Raw genomic sequence first — 16,865 nt, 5'->3', positions numbered from 1 at the left:
TTGTTTGACTGTCAGACAGGCACAAGCAATTGCTTCACCGCAACATCACATGTGCAATCGCGATGAGATTTCATAAGAGTTTGTAAAAATCAAAGTACTGTGAAACTGCAGGTACGTGTTCCGATAGATGTTCCGCAATATTCGAAATGTAAAATTAAATTGAAATCAAGTAGTTCCTCGATCATACACCGACATCTGGACAGTGAACCAATTTGTTAACGACACATTGCGCTACATGTGGGGTAATGAGATTCGGGCTCCAACAGAACCGAGGCAAAGACGCAACAAACAGAACAAAATGGTAAATCCAATCCCGTTAAGGTGAATTTGCCGTGTGGATAACATTGTGGAGCCTCAATCAGAATAACTCGTACACCATGGGTTCAGGGGCTACAATTTGTTCTTGAAAAATCTTTAATGGTGCAGGAAAAAAAAAATGTACAACTTTAATATAACCTTCAAACAGTTAATCAAGAATTCGTGGCAATTTTTTAATACAATTAAATGCTAAACTCAAATTGGTTTCTTGCTTCTTTACAATGTTTGCAATTCCTAATACATTATATATTAGCGCAATTATGCCAGTGGGGATAGAACCATTACAGTTTCAGTGCAGCTGCGTCCCCCGAGGGCTTTAACAACTGGACATCATTGGTGCTTTAAGCAGCACAAAGTAACGTCTCCGCTTCCACGGGCTCTCGTGTGCTGCGGACAGCACAGAACGCTTATCTGGAAACAGGAGAAAAAGGTATGAATGGAAAAGAGCGAGACCGACAGTCCACCAGATGCAGTGCGTGTCTAGTGACGGCCACAAGCCACCGAGCATGTGACTTTCACGTCGGAGCGTTACGATGCAACTTGCTTTACAGTTGCTTCAAGTTGTAACCTGGCATTTTAAAATGTGTGGATTGGAGGGGCGTACCAGGTGAAATCTGCTAAATGTGAATGGATATGTGCCTTCAATAAGGTAACATCAAACTCTGACATGGGGGTGATGATGATGTCCAGACAAAAAAAGGGGAGAATTAAGCATTGATCAACATTTGATTTACTTTCCTTTAGTCAACGACTCGTGTTTGCTGGACAGAAGACTCGTTCAATTTCAGAAGAGTGTTCAGAGATATTTAAGTAATTAAAGTGATTACTGCGAAATGAGCGAAAACACCCACCGTCATCCACCTCCTGCTACGGGAGGAGGACCTGGACCACCGCCTGGGTTGATCCTGCCCATCCTGCGGAATGGTCCACCACCTGGAGGCGGCCTGCAATGGAGCACGGCTGTTAATGCTCATTAAAAGCAGCCACAAAGCGAACAACTCCACAAATACATCACATAACCAAAATGGCCGTCATAATGTGCACAACAGACTTTAAATGAACATGTCGATGCTCAGAGGAAATAAAATAAAAACACCACAATTGCAAATTCTTACCCGCCCCTGCCATCTCGAGATGTTCCATAGTTGGAGCTGTGACCTTTGCCTTTTCTGGTCAGGTCTGGCTGGAACATGGTCCGAAAGCTGAATGCACACGGCAAAGCCATTCTAGACACTTATTTAATTGTACATGCAACATTTTGCGAATTTGCAAATGGAAAGCCAAGGGCTTAAATGACACTACAAGGAATAGCTCGTGTAACCATATGGTGTTGACAGCTGTCACTCAGATCGAATGCTATGTTATCTGGTACGTGCAAGTCACAAGCGTTTTATTCATTTTTGAACAAAAATCTGTTAACGTATACATGTTCCGTCGCTCATCTATGCTACAAAAGGAACCAGCCTCTAAATCCAGCCGCCATATGTCCGTTCAGGGCAGGGCTTATGCCACCAGCCTATCAGATCAGTTCCTTCTAATGCGAGGTGGGACCTGCAAATATTTTGTTTATTGCCACCATGTTGTTTGCGGACTTTTTTTTTTCCATACACACATACGTATTGGTGGCTGCATTCATTAACCGTCGCTATTAAGTTACTCTGAATTGAATCAAACATTCATGCCTTTTAAATAGAGACTAAAGAAGGAACCACCTTTGGAGGCCATTTTTCCCCGCAGAGCAGGGGTTGGCCTTTTTCTGGCACCGTGGTCCCCTTTTTGTAGCAATGTTTTATGGCCGGATGCCCTTCCTGCCGCCAACCCTGTTAATCGCCTCTTGCGACACACAGGGAATTACCAGTGAACTGGTACTCAATTTTCCGACCTCGGAAGGATGACAGGCTGAATCAACCCCCCTGGTGTTAATTCAGCAATCGACAGGGATTCAAACCCAGGATCCTGGGATCCCAAGCCGGCACCCTAACCGCTAAGCCAACACCAGGCTATAAATAGAGACGAAAGGAAATATGAAATAAAATAAACAGCTGTGCCGGCAAAAGCACTGTATAAAATATATGTTCTCGTTAAGGTTTATTGACGGGTATATTTTAATGTTTATATGTGTACACGGTCAATGAACGGACCGTGTACACGTTTAGCAAAATGCACGGATATGCTCAGGCTCAAAACAGACTATCGTTACTTTGCGTGTGGCCCTGTTATGACAAAGTTTGGGCCGTATGTTTATTCCAAAGGCGAGTCCAAAAATATTAGTTAAAAAATAGAAACACTTACAAGAGAGCAACGAAGTTAACTACCGCCCAGAAGAGCTCGGGGATGATGGAGAGTCGCCATACAGATTGCCTGCCGTTCAGCACCTGGCCTGGAAGCAAATTTTATATTAGAATGACAAAGTTCAACAAAAAGTGTAGCAAACTTGTTAATCCCTCAAACTTTCCTGTTTTCCACTGTTTTGCTGCTCTGTTCTATATTCTAGCTCTTCCATGAGCCTTGACTTTGCATATTCAAAAGGGTAAAGAATTTCATCACTTCTATCATTTAACTCATGATACCAGCGACATGACCTTTTAAATAGATTGTAAAATTCAATACCTTCAAGATATTTATCATTAACAACATCATACTAAAATACACAAATTGGTGTCTGCCTGTCTGACCGCGATACATTCGGTCGTCACTTGGTCAATCTCAACCAAACTTGACAAGAGGACTAAAGGCCACACGATGGAGGTTGTAGTGACTTCATTTATGGTGGCAAGAAGGAAGCCATTACTCAAAAAAGTCCACCTTGAGTCATGTTTGAGATATGCAAAAAAACATTCCGGAGATTCTGAAGCCATGTGGCAAAACCGGTGTTGTGGCAAAACTGAGGGCCTTTCTCTATCTCTCACCGCAGGTAGGTTGGTGGTCTTTCTGTCTTCTACCGACTCCTCTCCAGCCTTGTTCCCTCTGCTCTGTCTGTGCTCTGTCCCCCAAATATTCCTGCAGGACCCACAAGATCTGCCTGCAACCCTCTTATGGTTAAACTGCCAAAATCAAGACTCTCTGCTCACCTTCACTCTTTTATTCCTCTTTTCTTTTCTCCCACCTCTGGAACAAACTCCCACACTTTCTTCAATCCCACTCCTCCCTCCAGGTCTTTAAAACAGCTGTTCAACACGATCTCTTATCTTCCCCCATCCAAAACCTTGATCTTTTCTACCCCAATTAAAACACCCCAAATCTGCCTCTTTGAATCCCCAACTTATTTCCTGGAAGTCCTGGCAGTGTCCATATGTTTTATACCTCTCCCACCCCCCCCCCCCTTCCCATGCCCCCTCCCCAAAGCCCTCGCCCTCTCTCAGATTTCTCCATGTCTCCATGTCTCTCGGTCCCTGCTCTCAAATGTTGTGTTTGTGTCCTTCCCCCTCTCTCCCCATCTTGTCTACCGCTCCCGATGTTATATGTTTTATGTGTCGGTTTGTCTTTCTGTGTGATTAATGTTCGCCCTTTCACGAGCCTCGATCTTGTATACAAAAAAAAAAAAAGGGACATTTTGAGCGTCTTCAATCTAGTCAAGGCCGCAGCATGCACAGGACACAGACAGCCTTGTTCGGACTCCCAAGGAGCGATATTTAGGTTAAAGGTTCAAACAAGCAGTTAAAAAAAAATCAAAACAACAAGAACTACTATCGTGAGAGAATCAAAAAACCGTCACCAAAGTGCAAAAGAACAACACATTTATCGATCCCCTACCGTTTGCCACGTAAACCATAGCTGGAGCAAAACCGTCGTCATCAATTAGATTACTTTTGTATGTTGTAACGGTTCTTAAATCTTACCGTGCTTGTCGAATATTCAATTACCGTCTGCATTTTACACCTTTTAATGACTTTCAGGATAATACATCTTTCCGAAACGGAGGAAAAGCAATTTTATAAACAACAAGGAAGAACCACATCCAGGCTGTCTCATATGCACACATACATCTCAGAAAGTAAATTTTGTTAATCAGATGTTTAACAAATGACAAAGAAATAAATTAATGGAATATTTCAACATTAACCTAATCATTATATGAGAAACTAAAAGGTTTGTGTTTTAACGTGTCAATCCGACAGCCCTAGAAGGATTATTTTACCAGATATATTCTTCTTCCTCTTCTGTTCGCTCTCGCTGACGCGAATGACGTCAGTGGATCGTTCGAGTGGGTTGTTCCCTCCGGCTCCGGCACCGACTTCGGTGGATTGAAGTTGTTTTCATTCTTTTTTTGTTTGTTTGAGCGGGATATCTCAAAGTTGTGGACGGATTCTGACCAAACTTAGTCGACAGGCTGGGTGTGTGACAAGGCCGGATTGATGAGGTTTTGGTGAAGATTCGAATCTGGATACTGGAATATATTCAGTGAATTTGTTGACAGACTCATTTGGCAGTTACCACCGATTGATCTGGATGGAGTATGAATACATTGGATTTGTTTAAAGGATTTACTATGATCATATACACTGCATAAGCTTTATTCCATAAACACGTCATAATGCAAACTCCCAAAATCCAGGCTCACTGCTCACCTTTGCCAGTCACCCTCTTCTTGTTAAACTCCCCAAATCCAGGCTCGCTGCTCACCTTTGCCAGTAACCCTCTTCTTGTTAAACACCCAAAATCCATGCTCACTGCTCACATTTGCCAGTCACCCTCTTCTTGTTAAACTCTCAAAATCCAGGCTCACTGCTCACCTTTGCCAGTAACCCTCTTCTTGTTAAACTCTCAAAATCCAGACTCGCTGCTCACATTTGCCAGTAACTCTCTTCTTGTTAAACACCCAAAATCCAGGCTCGCTGCTCACATTTGCCAGAACCCTCTTCTTGTTAAACTCCCAAAATCCAGGCTCACTGCTCACCTTTGCCAGTAACCCTCTTCTTGTTAAACTCCCCAAATCCAGGCTCGCTGCTCACCTTTGCCAGTAACCCTCTTCTTGTTAAACTCCCCAAATCCAGGCTCGCTGCTCACCTTTGCCGGTAACCCTCTTCTTGTTAAACTCCCCAAATCCAGGCTTGCTGCTCACCTTTGCCGGTAACCCTCTTCTTGTTAAACTCCCCAAATCCAGGCTCGCTGCTCACCTTTGCCAGTAACCCTCTTCTTGTTAAACTCCCAAAATCCAGGCTCGCTGCTCACCTTTGCCAGTAACCCTCTTCTTGTTAAACTCCCAAAATCCAGGCTCACTGCTCACCTTTGCCAGTAACCCTCTTCTTGTGAAACACCCAAAATCCATGCTCGCTGCTCACCTTTGCCAGTAACCCTCTTCTTGTTAAACTCCCAAAATCCAGGCTCGCTGCTCACCTTTGCCAGTAACCCTCTTCTTGTTAAACACCCAAAATCCAGGCTCACTGCTCACCTTTGCCAGTGACCCTCTTCTTGTTAAACTCCCAAAATCCAGGCTCGCTGCTCACCTTTGCCAGTAACCCTCTTCTTGTTAAACACCCAAAATCCAGGCTCGCTGCTCACCTTTGCCAGTAACCCTCTTCTTGTTAAACTCCCCAAATCCAGGCTCGCTGCTCACCTTTGCCAGTAACCCTCTTCTTGTTAAACTCCCAAAATCCAGGCTCGCTGCTCACCTTTGCCAGTAACCCTCTTCTTGTTAAACTCCCAAAATCCAGGCTCACTGCTCACCTTTGCCAGTAACCCTCTTCTTGTGAAACACCCAAAATCCATGCTCGCTGCTCACCTTTGCCAGTAACCCTCTTCTTGTTAAACTCCCAAAATCCAGGCTCGCTGCTCACCTTTGCCAGTAACCCTCTTCTTGTTAAACACCCAAAATCCAGGCTCGCTGCTCACCTTTGCCAGTAACCCTCTTCTTGTTAAACTCCCAAAATCCAGGCTCGCTGCTCACCTTTGCCAGTAACCCTCTTCTTGTTAAACACCCAAAATCCAGGCTCACTGCTCACCTTTGCCAGTCACCCTCTTCTTGTTAAACTCCCAAAATCCAGGCTCGCTGCTCACATTTGCCAGTCACCCTCTTCTTGTTAAACTCTCAAAATCCAGACTCGCTGCTCACATTTGCCAGTAACTCTCTTCTTGTTAAACTCCCAAAATCCAGGCTCGCTGCTCACATTTGCCAGAACCCTCTTCTTGTTAAACTCCCAAAATCCAGGCTCACTGCTCACCTTTGCCAGTAACCCTCTTCTTGTTAAACTCCCCAAATCCAGGCTCGCTGCTCACCTTTGCCAGTAACCCTCTTCTTGTTAAACTCCCCAAATCCAGGCTCGCTGCTCACCTTTGCCGGTAACCCTCTTCTTGTTAAACTCCCCAAATCCAGGCTTGCTGCTCACCTTTGCCGGTAACCCTCTTCTTGTTAAACTCCCCAAATCCAGGCTCGCTGCTCACCTTTGCCAGTAACCCTCTTCTTGTTAAACTCCCAAAATCCAGGCTCGCTGCTCACCTTTGCCAGTAACCCTCTTCTTGTTAAACTCCCAAAATCCAGGCTCACTGCTCACCTTTGCCAGTAACCCTCTTCTTGTGAAACACCCAAAATCCATGCTCGCTGCTCACCTTTGCCAGTAACCCTCTTCTTGTTAAACTCCCAAAATCCAGGCTCGCTGCTCACCTTTGCCAGTAACCCTCTTCTTGTTAAACACCCAAAATCCAGGCTCACTGCTCACCTTTGCCAGTGACCCTCTTCTTGTTAAACTCCCAAAATCCAGGCTCGCTGCTCACCTTTGCCAGTAACCCTCTTCTTGTTAAACACCCAAAATCCAGGCTCGCTGCTCACCTTTGCCAGTAACCCTCTTCTTGTTAAACTCCCCAAATCCAGGCTCGCTGCTCACCTTTGCCAGTAACCCTCTTCTTGTTAAACTCCCAAAATCCAGGCTCGCTGCTCACCTTTGCCAGTAACCCTCTTCTTGTTAAACTCCCAAAATCCAGGCTCACTGCTCACCTTTGCCAGTAACCCTCTTCTTGTGAAACACCCAAAATCCATGCTCGCTGCTCACCTTTGCCAGTAACCCTCTTCTTGTTAAACTCCCAAAATCCAGGCTCGCTGCTCACCTTTGCCAGTAACCCTCTTCTTGTTAAACACCCAAAATCCAGGCTCGCTGCTCACCTTTGCCAGTAACCCTCTTCTTGTTAAACTCCCAAAATCCAGGCTCGCTGCTCACCTTTGCCAGTAACCCTCTTCTTGTTAAACACCCAAAATCCAGGCTCACTGCTCACCTTTGCCAGTCACCCTCTTCTTGTGAAACACCCAAAATTAGGCTGGGCCAAATCGGAGGTGATTTTCCTAATTCAATGTAATTTACCTAAAAGTTGTGAGTGAGTATCAGGAACAAAATCATGAAAAAAAAATTCAAAAATATTGACGTTTTACGGTCAGACAGCCCGTTACCATAGCAACAGTTACAGACGACTCAAAAAATGCCTAAATTGACGATTTCTCAAGCTGTGTTTGACCCCCAGAGTTGATTCTGGTACCAAAAGATGCAGAATTGAAAGCCAAGGATGATTGGATAGCTTAACAATGTCTGTGACACAATTCAATACCACTTTTATCCAAAAAACTGATTTTTGTCTGAAATTTCAAGCATATTTATGGGAAAAAATTGAAAATTTTGCTTTTTAATCATAGGATAACCATTAATCAGATTAAATTTACTTTAAATTGTCTTTTACAACCTTGTATTGTCCAGTTTTTATAACTGTTATAACGTTGTTTAAATTTGGCCATCTTCATTTCAATAAAAAAAAGTTAACAAAAGCAGCTTACAATCATTAATTTTAATGCCTGCTTTCGGTTGTTACTGTAACCATTCATCAGGGCGTTCAAGGCGCTCTTGCACACATCAAGGATAGGCGCTCTTGTCTTCGATACAACGGCAGTGAACTCTGGGGTCAAGAGTGGAGTCGTAGTAAGACTGGAGACTGAGTTTGGCAGGAGTCTTCTGCAACTGGCGGGTCGGCACCACATCCACGAATTGGTTGGAGGGGCGTCTTGCTCAATAGTGTATGGCCCCACCACAGGACCTAATGAACAGCTGTTCAAGCGACTGCTCAACACTCGGAGTGAATTGGACCAGGGCAACTACACATTGGTCGAGGTGTCTGCTCAACAGAGAGAGCTGGCTGGCCATGTACATGCCACCATCACCTTCCTTCAGACATGGATGGACAATAGCACAAAGGAGACTCTTCGACACGACTACCTGGAGCTGGCACACCTCACACTGCTGTTTCTTGGAGGGACTGTCCCTGATGGTATGAGGACCATCACTATCAAAGCTCCTGGGGCATTCCACCACGCCCGTTGGATGAGCAAGACTTTATACACTATAAAGGTGGCACTCTTCCGTTGGCAGCTGGGAGATATCTACACACCCGAAGAGCTGGAAGACATAACCAGTCTCGCTGCATTCATGTCAGTCTTCTACACTAAAGCGTGGTTGACATGTACCAGTGCTGCAGATGCACCATCTAACGACATGTACCTGATGAAGAACCTCCTCAAGGCTGAGGCCAGTATCGCAAAGAATCCAACAAAGTGGCCTGCCAAATTTCTGTCCTTTGTGACTGTGGCCCGAGAGAAGCTACAAAACCATTTGTGGTACCTCTCAGAGAGATTGGTCTCTTTGGCACTCTTCTCGGACAGAACGTCATCTGACAAGCAGACTATGAGAAGGGCTATGCTCAGGTACAGTGGGACTGCACATAACATGATACAGGAGATGCCAGCCTCACAGCAATTGGGGAGTAAAGCCCTCAAAGACTTTGTTGGTTACGACTCTTGGAGCATGTTTGAACTCTTGGGTATTGACTCCAGTTTTGTCAAGCTCCCCGTTGCACAGTGGCCCACCGCAGACAGCTATCGTCATGGCAAGGAAGTTGTGGCCAAACTCCCAGTTGTCAATGACGCAGCAGAGCGGACACTTGGACTCGCCACAGATTTGAACACTAACAAGGCCCCCACATCTGAGGCGCAGCTCCAGGCTCTATACAGGGTTGTGAAGGGCGTCAGGGAGAAGCTGCATGGACTGGCAACATCCACTGAGGTTGTGACTAAGAAGTCATTGGCCTCCATTGATTACAATTGGGACTAGGTTTTTTATTTTGTTATCAATGTTCAATGTCAGACCTTAAATTTGAGACAAAAAAGCTTAATCAATGACGAAAGTTAATTTAAAGTACATTTAATTTGACTATAGCTCTGATTAATGATTTTCCTATGATTAAAAAGCAAAATTTTCATTTTTTTTTCAAACAAATGCCTTAAATTTGAGATAAAAATGAGTTTTTGGGATAAAAGTTGTATTGAATTGTGTCACAGACATTGTTAAGCTATCCAATCATCCTTGGCTTTCAATTCTGAATCTTTTGGTACCAGAATCAACTCTGGGGGTCACACACAGCCTGAGAAATCATCGATTTAAAGAATTTTTTGAGTCGTCTGTAACGGTTGCTATGGTAACGGGCTGTTTTACCGTAAGACGTCAATATGTTTGAAAAAAAATTTCATGGTTTTGTTTCTGTTACCCAGCCACAACTTTTAGGTAAATTACAACCTTGTAGTATGAAAAATTGAAAATCACCCCTGATTTGGCCCAGCCTACCCAAAATCCAGGCTCGCTGCTCACCTTTGCCAGTCACCCTCTTCTTGTTAGACTCCCAAAATCCAGGCTCGCTGCTCAGATTTTGCCAGTAACCCTCTTCTTGTTAAACTCCCAAATCCAGGCTCATTGCTCACCTTTGCCAGTACCCTCTTTTTGTTAAACTCCCAAAATCCAGGCTCGCTGCTCACATTTGCCAGTCACCCTCTTCTTGTTAGACTCCCAAAATCCAGGCTCGCTGCTCACATTTTGCCAGTCACCCTCTTCTTGTTAGACTCCCAAAATCCAGGCTCGCTGCTCACATTTGCCAGTAACCCTCTTCTTGTTAAACTCCCAAATCCAGGCTCATTGCTCACTTTTGCCAGTAACCCTCTTTTTGTTAAACTCCCAAAATCCAGGCTCGCTGCTCACCTTTGCAAGTAACCCTCTTCTTGTTAAACTCCCCAAATCCAGGCTCACTGCTCACCTTTGCCGGTAACCCTCTTCTTGTTAAACTCCCAAAATCCAGGCTCATTGCTCACCTTTGCCAGTAACCCTCTTCTTGTTAAACTCCCAAAATCCAGGCTCGCTGCTCACCTTTGCCAGTAACCCTCTTCTTGTTAAACTCCCAAACTCCATGCTCGCTGCTCACCTTTGCCAGTAACCCTCTTCTTGTGAAACACCCAAACTCCATGCTCGCTGCTCACCTTTGCCAGTAACCCTCTTCTTGTTAAACTCCCAAATCCAGGCTCATAGCTCACCTTTGCCAGCAACCCTCTTTTTGTTAAACTCTCAAAATCCAGGCTCGCTGCTCACCTTTGCAAGTAACCCTCTTCTTGTTAAACTCCCTAAATCCAGGCTCACTGCTCACCTTTGCCGGTAACCCTCTTCTTGTTAAACTCCCAAAATCCAGGCTCATTGCTCACCTTTGCCAGTAAACCTCTTCTTGTTAAACACCCAAAATCCAGGCTCATTGCTCACCTTTTCCGGTAACCCTCTTCTTGTTAAACTCCAAAAATCCAGGCTCACTGCTCACCTTTGCCAGTAACCCTCTTCTTGTTAAACTCCCAAAATCCAGGCTCATTGCTCACCGTCTGCCAGTAACCCTCTTCTTGTTAAACACCCAAAATCCAGGCTCACTGCTCACCTTTGCCAGTAACCCTCTTCTTATTAAACTCCCAAAATCCAGGCTCACTGCTCACCTTTGCGAGTAACCCTCTTCTTGTTAAACACCCAAAATCCAGACTCGCTGCTCACCTTGGCCAGTAACCCTCTTCTTGTTAAACTCCGAAAAGGTTTATCCACCGAAAATATCTTTGCGATCGGTTCAGCACTTTTTACGGTACCTTCGAACGGACAGACAGACGGACATTTGGTGAATTATAGTAAGATAACCGTGATGGCGGGGAGGGGGTTGGCATTCTCTCAAGTAGGGATTCAACCCATGTCCTTATAAAAGGTCTTTGTCCGAGGTCACCGAGTCCGATCGGTGCAGCGATCAGTGCCGCCGTTTGTGCGGCACCCGGGAAAATAACGTCATGCGGGAGTCCAAACCTGAAATTTGCAAAACAATATATCCTATATTACTCAAGGGGATCCCAGGATTACCCACCCAAAATATCGTTGCGATAGGTTCAGCCGTTTTTTGCGGTGCCTTCGGACGGACAGACAGACATTTGGTGAATTATAGTTGTATTTCAACCTGTGGACACAGGGTCGTGTTGAAAGATTTCCCATTAAACCCCCTAATCAAATGCCTGCAAAAGCACTACTCAAAGCCTTTAAAACCTACCCTTGTGAAGGGGGACAGATACACAAATACACACACACAGTGTTTTATATGGTCGATAAAAGACACAACTACACACAACAAAAGACCCTTTATCAAAGCTGAAGAGTTCAAGGGGTCATTATCTCGGCCTCGGTGTGTTACAGGCGACACAGTTCCCTCAGCCCTTGCGTTGCTTTGCTCTCTGTGGAGACTTCATCTTCAGCTGGGAGTGCTGCAAGTTCCCCGAAGGTGAGCACTCATGGGAACATGCTGGAACTGTGCCTGGGATCATTGTGATCCTTTGGTATGATGCCAGAGCCCCGTTAGCCGGCAGGTGATGATACACCGCCGTTCACCTAGTTACCACGCTGAGGAGGGGTTGGACTTGTAACCAGGATACACACACTCACACACACACACACACACACACACACACACACACACACACACACACACACACACACACACTCTCTCACACACACACACTCACACACACACACACACACACACACACACACACACACACACACACACACACATATACACATATACACACATATAAACACATATACACACACACACACATATACACACACACACACACACACACACACACATATACACACACACGGCTAATAAGAATGAAAAAGAAAATGGAGGATTTCTCCTCCCAGTAGGGACCGTTCGCAAGATCTTCAGGTTAAGTAGGGAAAAAGGTAAAGGGATGAAAGGTACAGGGAAGACAAGACAAGACAAAGGTTGGAAGATCCCTGAACGTTCACTCCGGCTGCTAATCTTGAACACTGATGTGAAAACGGAAATGTGAAGCTTTTAATAACTAAACGCGGACGTCGCCGGAAACACCGATCAGATTTACCATAAAGCATTTAATAACTAAACGCGGACGTCGTCGGAAACACCGATCAGATTTTCCGTTCCTTTGTGTTTTCTCTTGAACTTCTCCCGCCGTTGTTCGTGTCGTTTGACCCGCAGGATTTCAATAAATTGAAGTGAGTTTCCCTGAAACCTCCGGTGAGTAATCCCCAAACGATCTCTTGTTATTATCCTCCACGGATTTCAAAAACAACATTTACCTCAGCTGAGGCAGAAGATTCGAGAATTTCGCGCGATCCGCAGGTGCTTGGAATACAGACCACGCCCCTAAAGGTGAATTCTTGTGTTTTCGAGAAGTCTTCGTCCTGGTTTTAACAATGTTTTATTTATAATTCAGCCATTCTACAATCCATCTGCGGGAATATTCACATTTATTCTTTGACCAAGTTGAACTTTCACGCCTGATCCTCTGTCTGCCACTTCCGCCTCTTCGGTTGCCGAGCAACGGTGTTCTGAGGTAACGGAGGTCGCACGAAGGATTGATATAAGAAGGAATGGGGGAGAGGTGCGAAGGTTGAGGGAAGGAGGTGAGCAGCAGAGGTGTGTTACGTTGGCAAGCAGTTTGTTATCGGTGATAAGAGGTGTCGAGCACTCCGTTCCGTTACCTTGGAGTGCTTGCTTGAGCGTTTTGAATCAAGCGAGCCGCTTGGCGAGCGGTAAGCGAGCTGCTTGCTAACGGAACACGCTTGGTATTGCGGCCGACGTTGTCCGTGGGCCCGATAGGTGGCCGTGCACCCCCAGTACTCCACCTGGTTGGTATTTTTTTGTTTATTGGGATGTCCTGCGTGATTACGGTGCAGCCGTTTGTGCATCACCCGGGAACGGACGGACAAACAGACGGACATTTGGTGAATTATAGTACCATGTGGTAAGGTTCGGTAGGATGGCCTCGAGGTATGCACACTGACCTCCAAGCTGTCAGCCTGGGCCCACTGATTGACATTAACCTGGGTATCCAATCTGCTCGCATTATTTGTTTAGTTGGTTTATTGCTTGGAATTGACGAAACAAGATAAACCTTTGGGGCCTAATAAATATCTAACATACAATACAGTATATAACAGGCATGATGCTAACATACGATGCAGTATATAACATCATGCTTATCTGCGCTGCCAACATGAGTCAGTGTCATTGATGTATTGCAGGCCTACATTTGATCGTATAACATGATAGCCATTCTTCACAAGAACAGCGACATCACTAGTACACTTAGACTTCCACTAGTTGTAGCATCCAAACGACATCACTATTACACCTGGACTTCAACTAGTTGTAGCATCCAAACGACATCACTAGTACACCTGGACTTCAACTAGTTGTAGCATCCAAACGACATCACTAGTACACTTGGACTTCAACTAGTTGTAGCATCCAAGCGACATCACTATTACACCTGGACTTCAACTAGTTGTAGCATCCAAGCGACATCACTAGTACACCTGGACTTGAACTAGTTGTAGCATCCAAACGACATCACTAGTACACCTGGACTTCAACTAGTTGTAGCATCCAAACGACATCACTATTACACCTGGACTTCAACTAGTTGTAGCATCCAAGCGACATCACTAGTACACCTGGACTTCAACTAGTTGTAGCATCCAAACGACATCACTAGTACACCTGGACTTCAACTCGTTGTAGCATCCAAGCAACATCACTAGTACACCTGGACTTCAACTAGTTGTAGCATCAAAGCGACATCACTAGTACACCTGGACTTCAACTAGTTGTAGCATCCAAGCGACATCACTAGTACACCTGGACTTCAACTAGTTGTAGCATCCAAACGACATCACTAGTACACCTGGACTTCAACTCGTTGTAGCATCCAAGCGACATCACTAGTACACCTGGACTTCAACTAGTTGTAGCATCCAAACGACATCACTAGTACACCTGGACTTCAACTAGTTGTAGCATCCAAGCGACATCACTAGTACACCTGGACTTCAACTAGTTGTAGCATCCAAGCGACATCACTAGTACACCTGGACTTCAACTAGTTGTAGCATCCAAGCGACATCACTAGTACACCTGGACTTCAACTAGTTGTAGCATCCAAGCCGCATCACTAGTACACTTGGACTTCAACTAGTTGTAGCATTCAAACGACATCACTAGTACACCTGGACTTCAACTAGTTGTAGCATCCAAGCGACATCACTAGTACACCTGGACTTCAACTAGTTGTAGCATCCAAACGACATCACTAGTACACCTGGACTTCAACTAGTTGTAGCATCCAAACGACATCACTAGTACACTTGGACTTCAACTCGTTGTAGCATCCAAGCAACATCACTATTACACCTGGACTTCAACTAGTTGTAGCATCCAAGCGACATCACTAGTACACCTGGACTTGAACTAGTTGTAGCATCCAAACGACATCACTAGTACACCTGGACTTCAACTAGTTGTAGCATCCAAACGACATCACTATTACACCTGGACTTCAACTAGTTGTAGCATCCAAGCGACATCACTAGTACACCTGGACTTCAACTAGTTGTAGCATCCAAACGACATCACTAGTACACCTGGACTTCAACTCGTTGTAGCATCCAAGCAACATCACTAGTACACCTGGACTTCAACTAGTTGTAGCATCAAAGCGACATCACTAGTACACCTGGACTTCAACTAGTTGTAGCATCCAAGCGACATCACTAGTACACCTGGACTTCAACTAGTTGTAGCATCCAAACGACATCACTAGTACACCTGGACTTCAACTCGTTGTAGCATCCAAGCGACATCACTAGTACACCTGGACTTCAACTAGTTGTAGCATCCAAACGACATCACTAGTACACCTGGACTTCAACTAGTTGTAGCATCCAAGCGACATCACTAGTACACCTGGACTTCAACTAGTTGTAGCATCCAAGCGACATCACTAGTACACCTGGACTTCAACTAGTTGTAGCATCCAAGCCGCATCACTAGTACACTTGGACTTCAACTAGTTGTAGCATTCAAACGACATCACTAGTACACCTGGACTTCAACTAGTTGTAGCATCCAAGCGACATCACTAGTACACCTGGACTTCAACTAGTTGTAGCATCCAAACGACATCACTAGTACACCTGGACTTCAACTAGTTGTAGCATCCAAACGACATCACTAGTACACCTGGACTTCAACTAGTTGTAGCATCCAAACGACATCACTAGTACACCTGGACTTCAACTAGTTGTAGCATCCAAACGACATCACTAGTACACCTGGACTTCAACTAGTTGTAGCATCCAAGCGACATCACTAGTACACCTGGACTTCAACTAGTTGTAGCATCCAAGCCGCATCACTAGTACACTTGGACTTCAACTAGTTGTAGCATTCAAACGACATCACTAGTACACCTGGACTTCAACTAGTTGTAGCATCCAAGCGACATCACTAGTACACCTGGACTTCAACTAGTTGTAGCATCCAAGCCGCATCACTAGTACACTTGGACTTCAACTAGTTGTAGCATTCAAACGACATCACTAGTACACCTGGACTTCAACTAGTTGTAGCATCCAAACGACATCACTAGTACACCTGGACTTCAACTAGTTGTAGCATCCAAACGACATCACTAGTACACCTGGACTTCAACTAGTTGTAGCATCCAAACGACATCACTAGTACACCTGGACTTCAACTAGTTGTAGCATCCAAACGACATCACTAGTACACCTGGACTTCAACTAGTTGTAGCATCCAAACGACATCACTAGTACACCTGGACTTCAACTAGTTGTAGCCTCCAAACTTTTCCAGGGTGTAAACACTTTTTGTAAACATCAGATATACTAGGGCATGCCCGTACTATATCTATATCTAAAATTATATCCCCCCCCCTCTATTTACATGAAATGGTTTGGTCCAAAGCGAACGGCTTGCGAGTACGGTGACAATCCCCCCCCTCTATTTACATGAAATGGTTTGGTCCAAAGCGAACGGCTTGCGGAGTTTGGTAAAGAAATCGCCATAGCATGCACAAACGCGCAGGAAAGCGAAAGAATCGCAAATTAGTTTTAATTAGTTTTAAAACATCGTTTAACGCCAACATAGCGGCAACATAGTTTGCCAACGTGAAATAAATGAATACGCTCTCAAATGTGCCGTCCGAGGCAGAGTCTGTTCGCCACGTTCGGCACACGTGATAGCTCGCTGCTCTCTGATTGGTTGAATCGTTTTTTGGACATAGCTCCGTAACTACTTCTCCGATTAATATGAAACCTTGAAAAGGCACATCCTCGGGTCCCCAGCAATATACCTGGCAAGTTTCAAGTATATCGGACCCGTGGTTG

At 44.9% G+C, this 16,865-nt stretch overlaps 1 protein-coding gene across 2 annotated transcripts; it reads right to left on the bottom strand.

The window, feature by feature from the left end:
• Positions 1–382: 382 nt before the first annotated feature.
• Positions 383–4,278, bottom strand: SELENOK (selenoprotein K). Of its 2 annotated transcripts, none has more exons than XR_010986665.2 (5): positions 4,158–4,278; positions 2,611–2,698; positions 1,434–1,520; positions 1,170–1,262; positions 383–729 (listed from the first exon to the last, which is right to left on the bottom strand). XR_010986665.2 is itself a non-coding variant. In XM_068133176.2 (5 exons), the coding sequence occupies exons 1-4, from the start codon at positions 4,088–4,090 to the stop codon at positions 1,172–1,174; spliced, it is 285 nt and encodes a 94-aa protein (XP_067989277.1). In that variant the 5' UTR covers positions 4,091–4,140; the 3' UTR covers positions 383–729; positions 1,170–1,171. The 2 variants fall into 2 exon arrangements, 1 of the variants encoding a protein (XP_067989277.1); XM_068133176.2 differs by lacking the exon at positions 4,158–4,278 and adding an exon at positions 4,072–4,140.
• Positions 4,279–16,865: the final 12,587 nt, after the last annotated feature.

This window comes from Myxine glutinosa, chromosome 12, assembly GCF_964187855.1.
Source record: "Myxine glutinosa chromosome 12, kmMyxGlut1.1, whole genome shotgun sequence".
Lineage (NCBI taxonomy): Eukaryota > Metazoa > Chordata > Myxini > Myxiniformes > Myxinidae > Myxine > Myxine glutinosa.
This window is presented reverse-complemented; position numbering and strand designations above follow the sequence as displayed.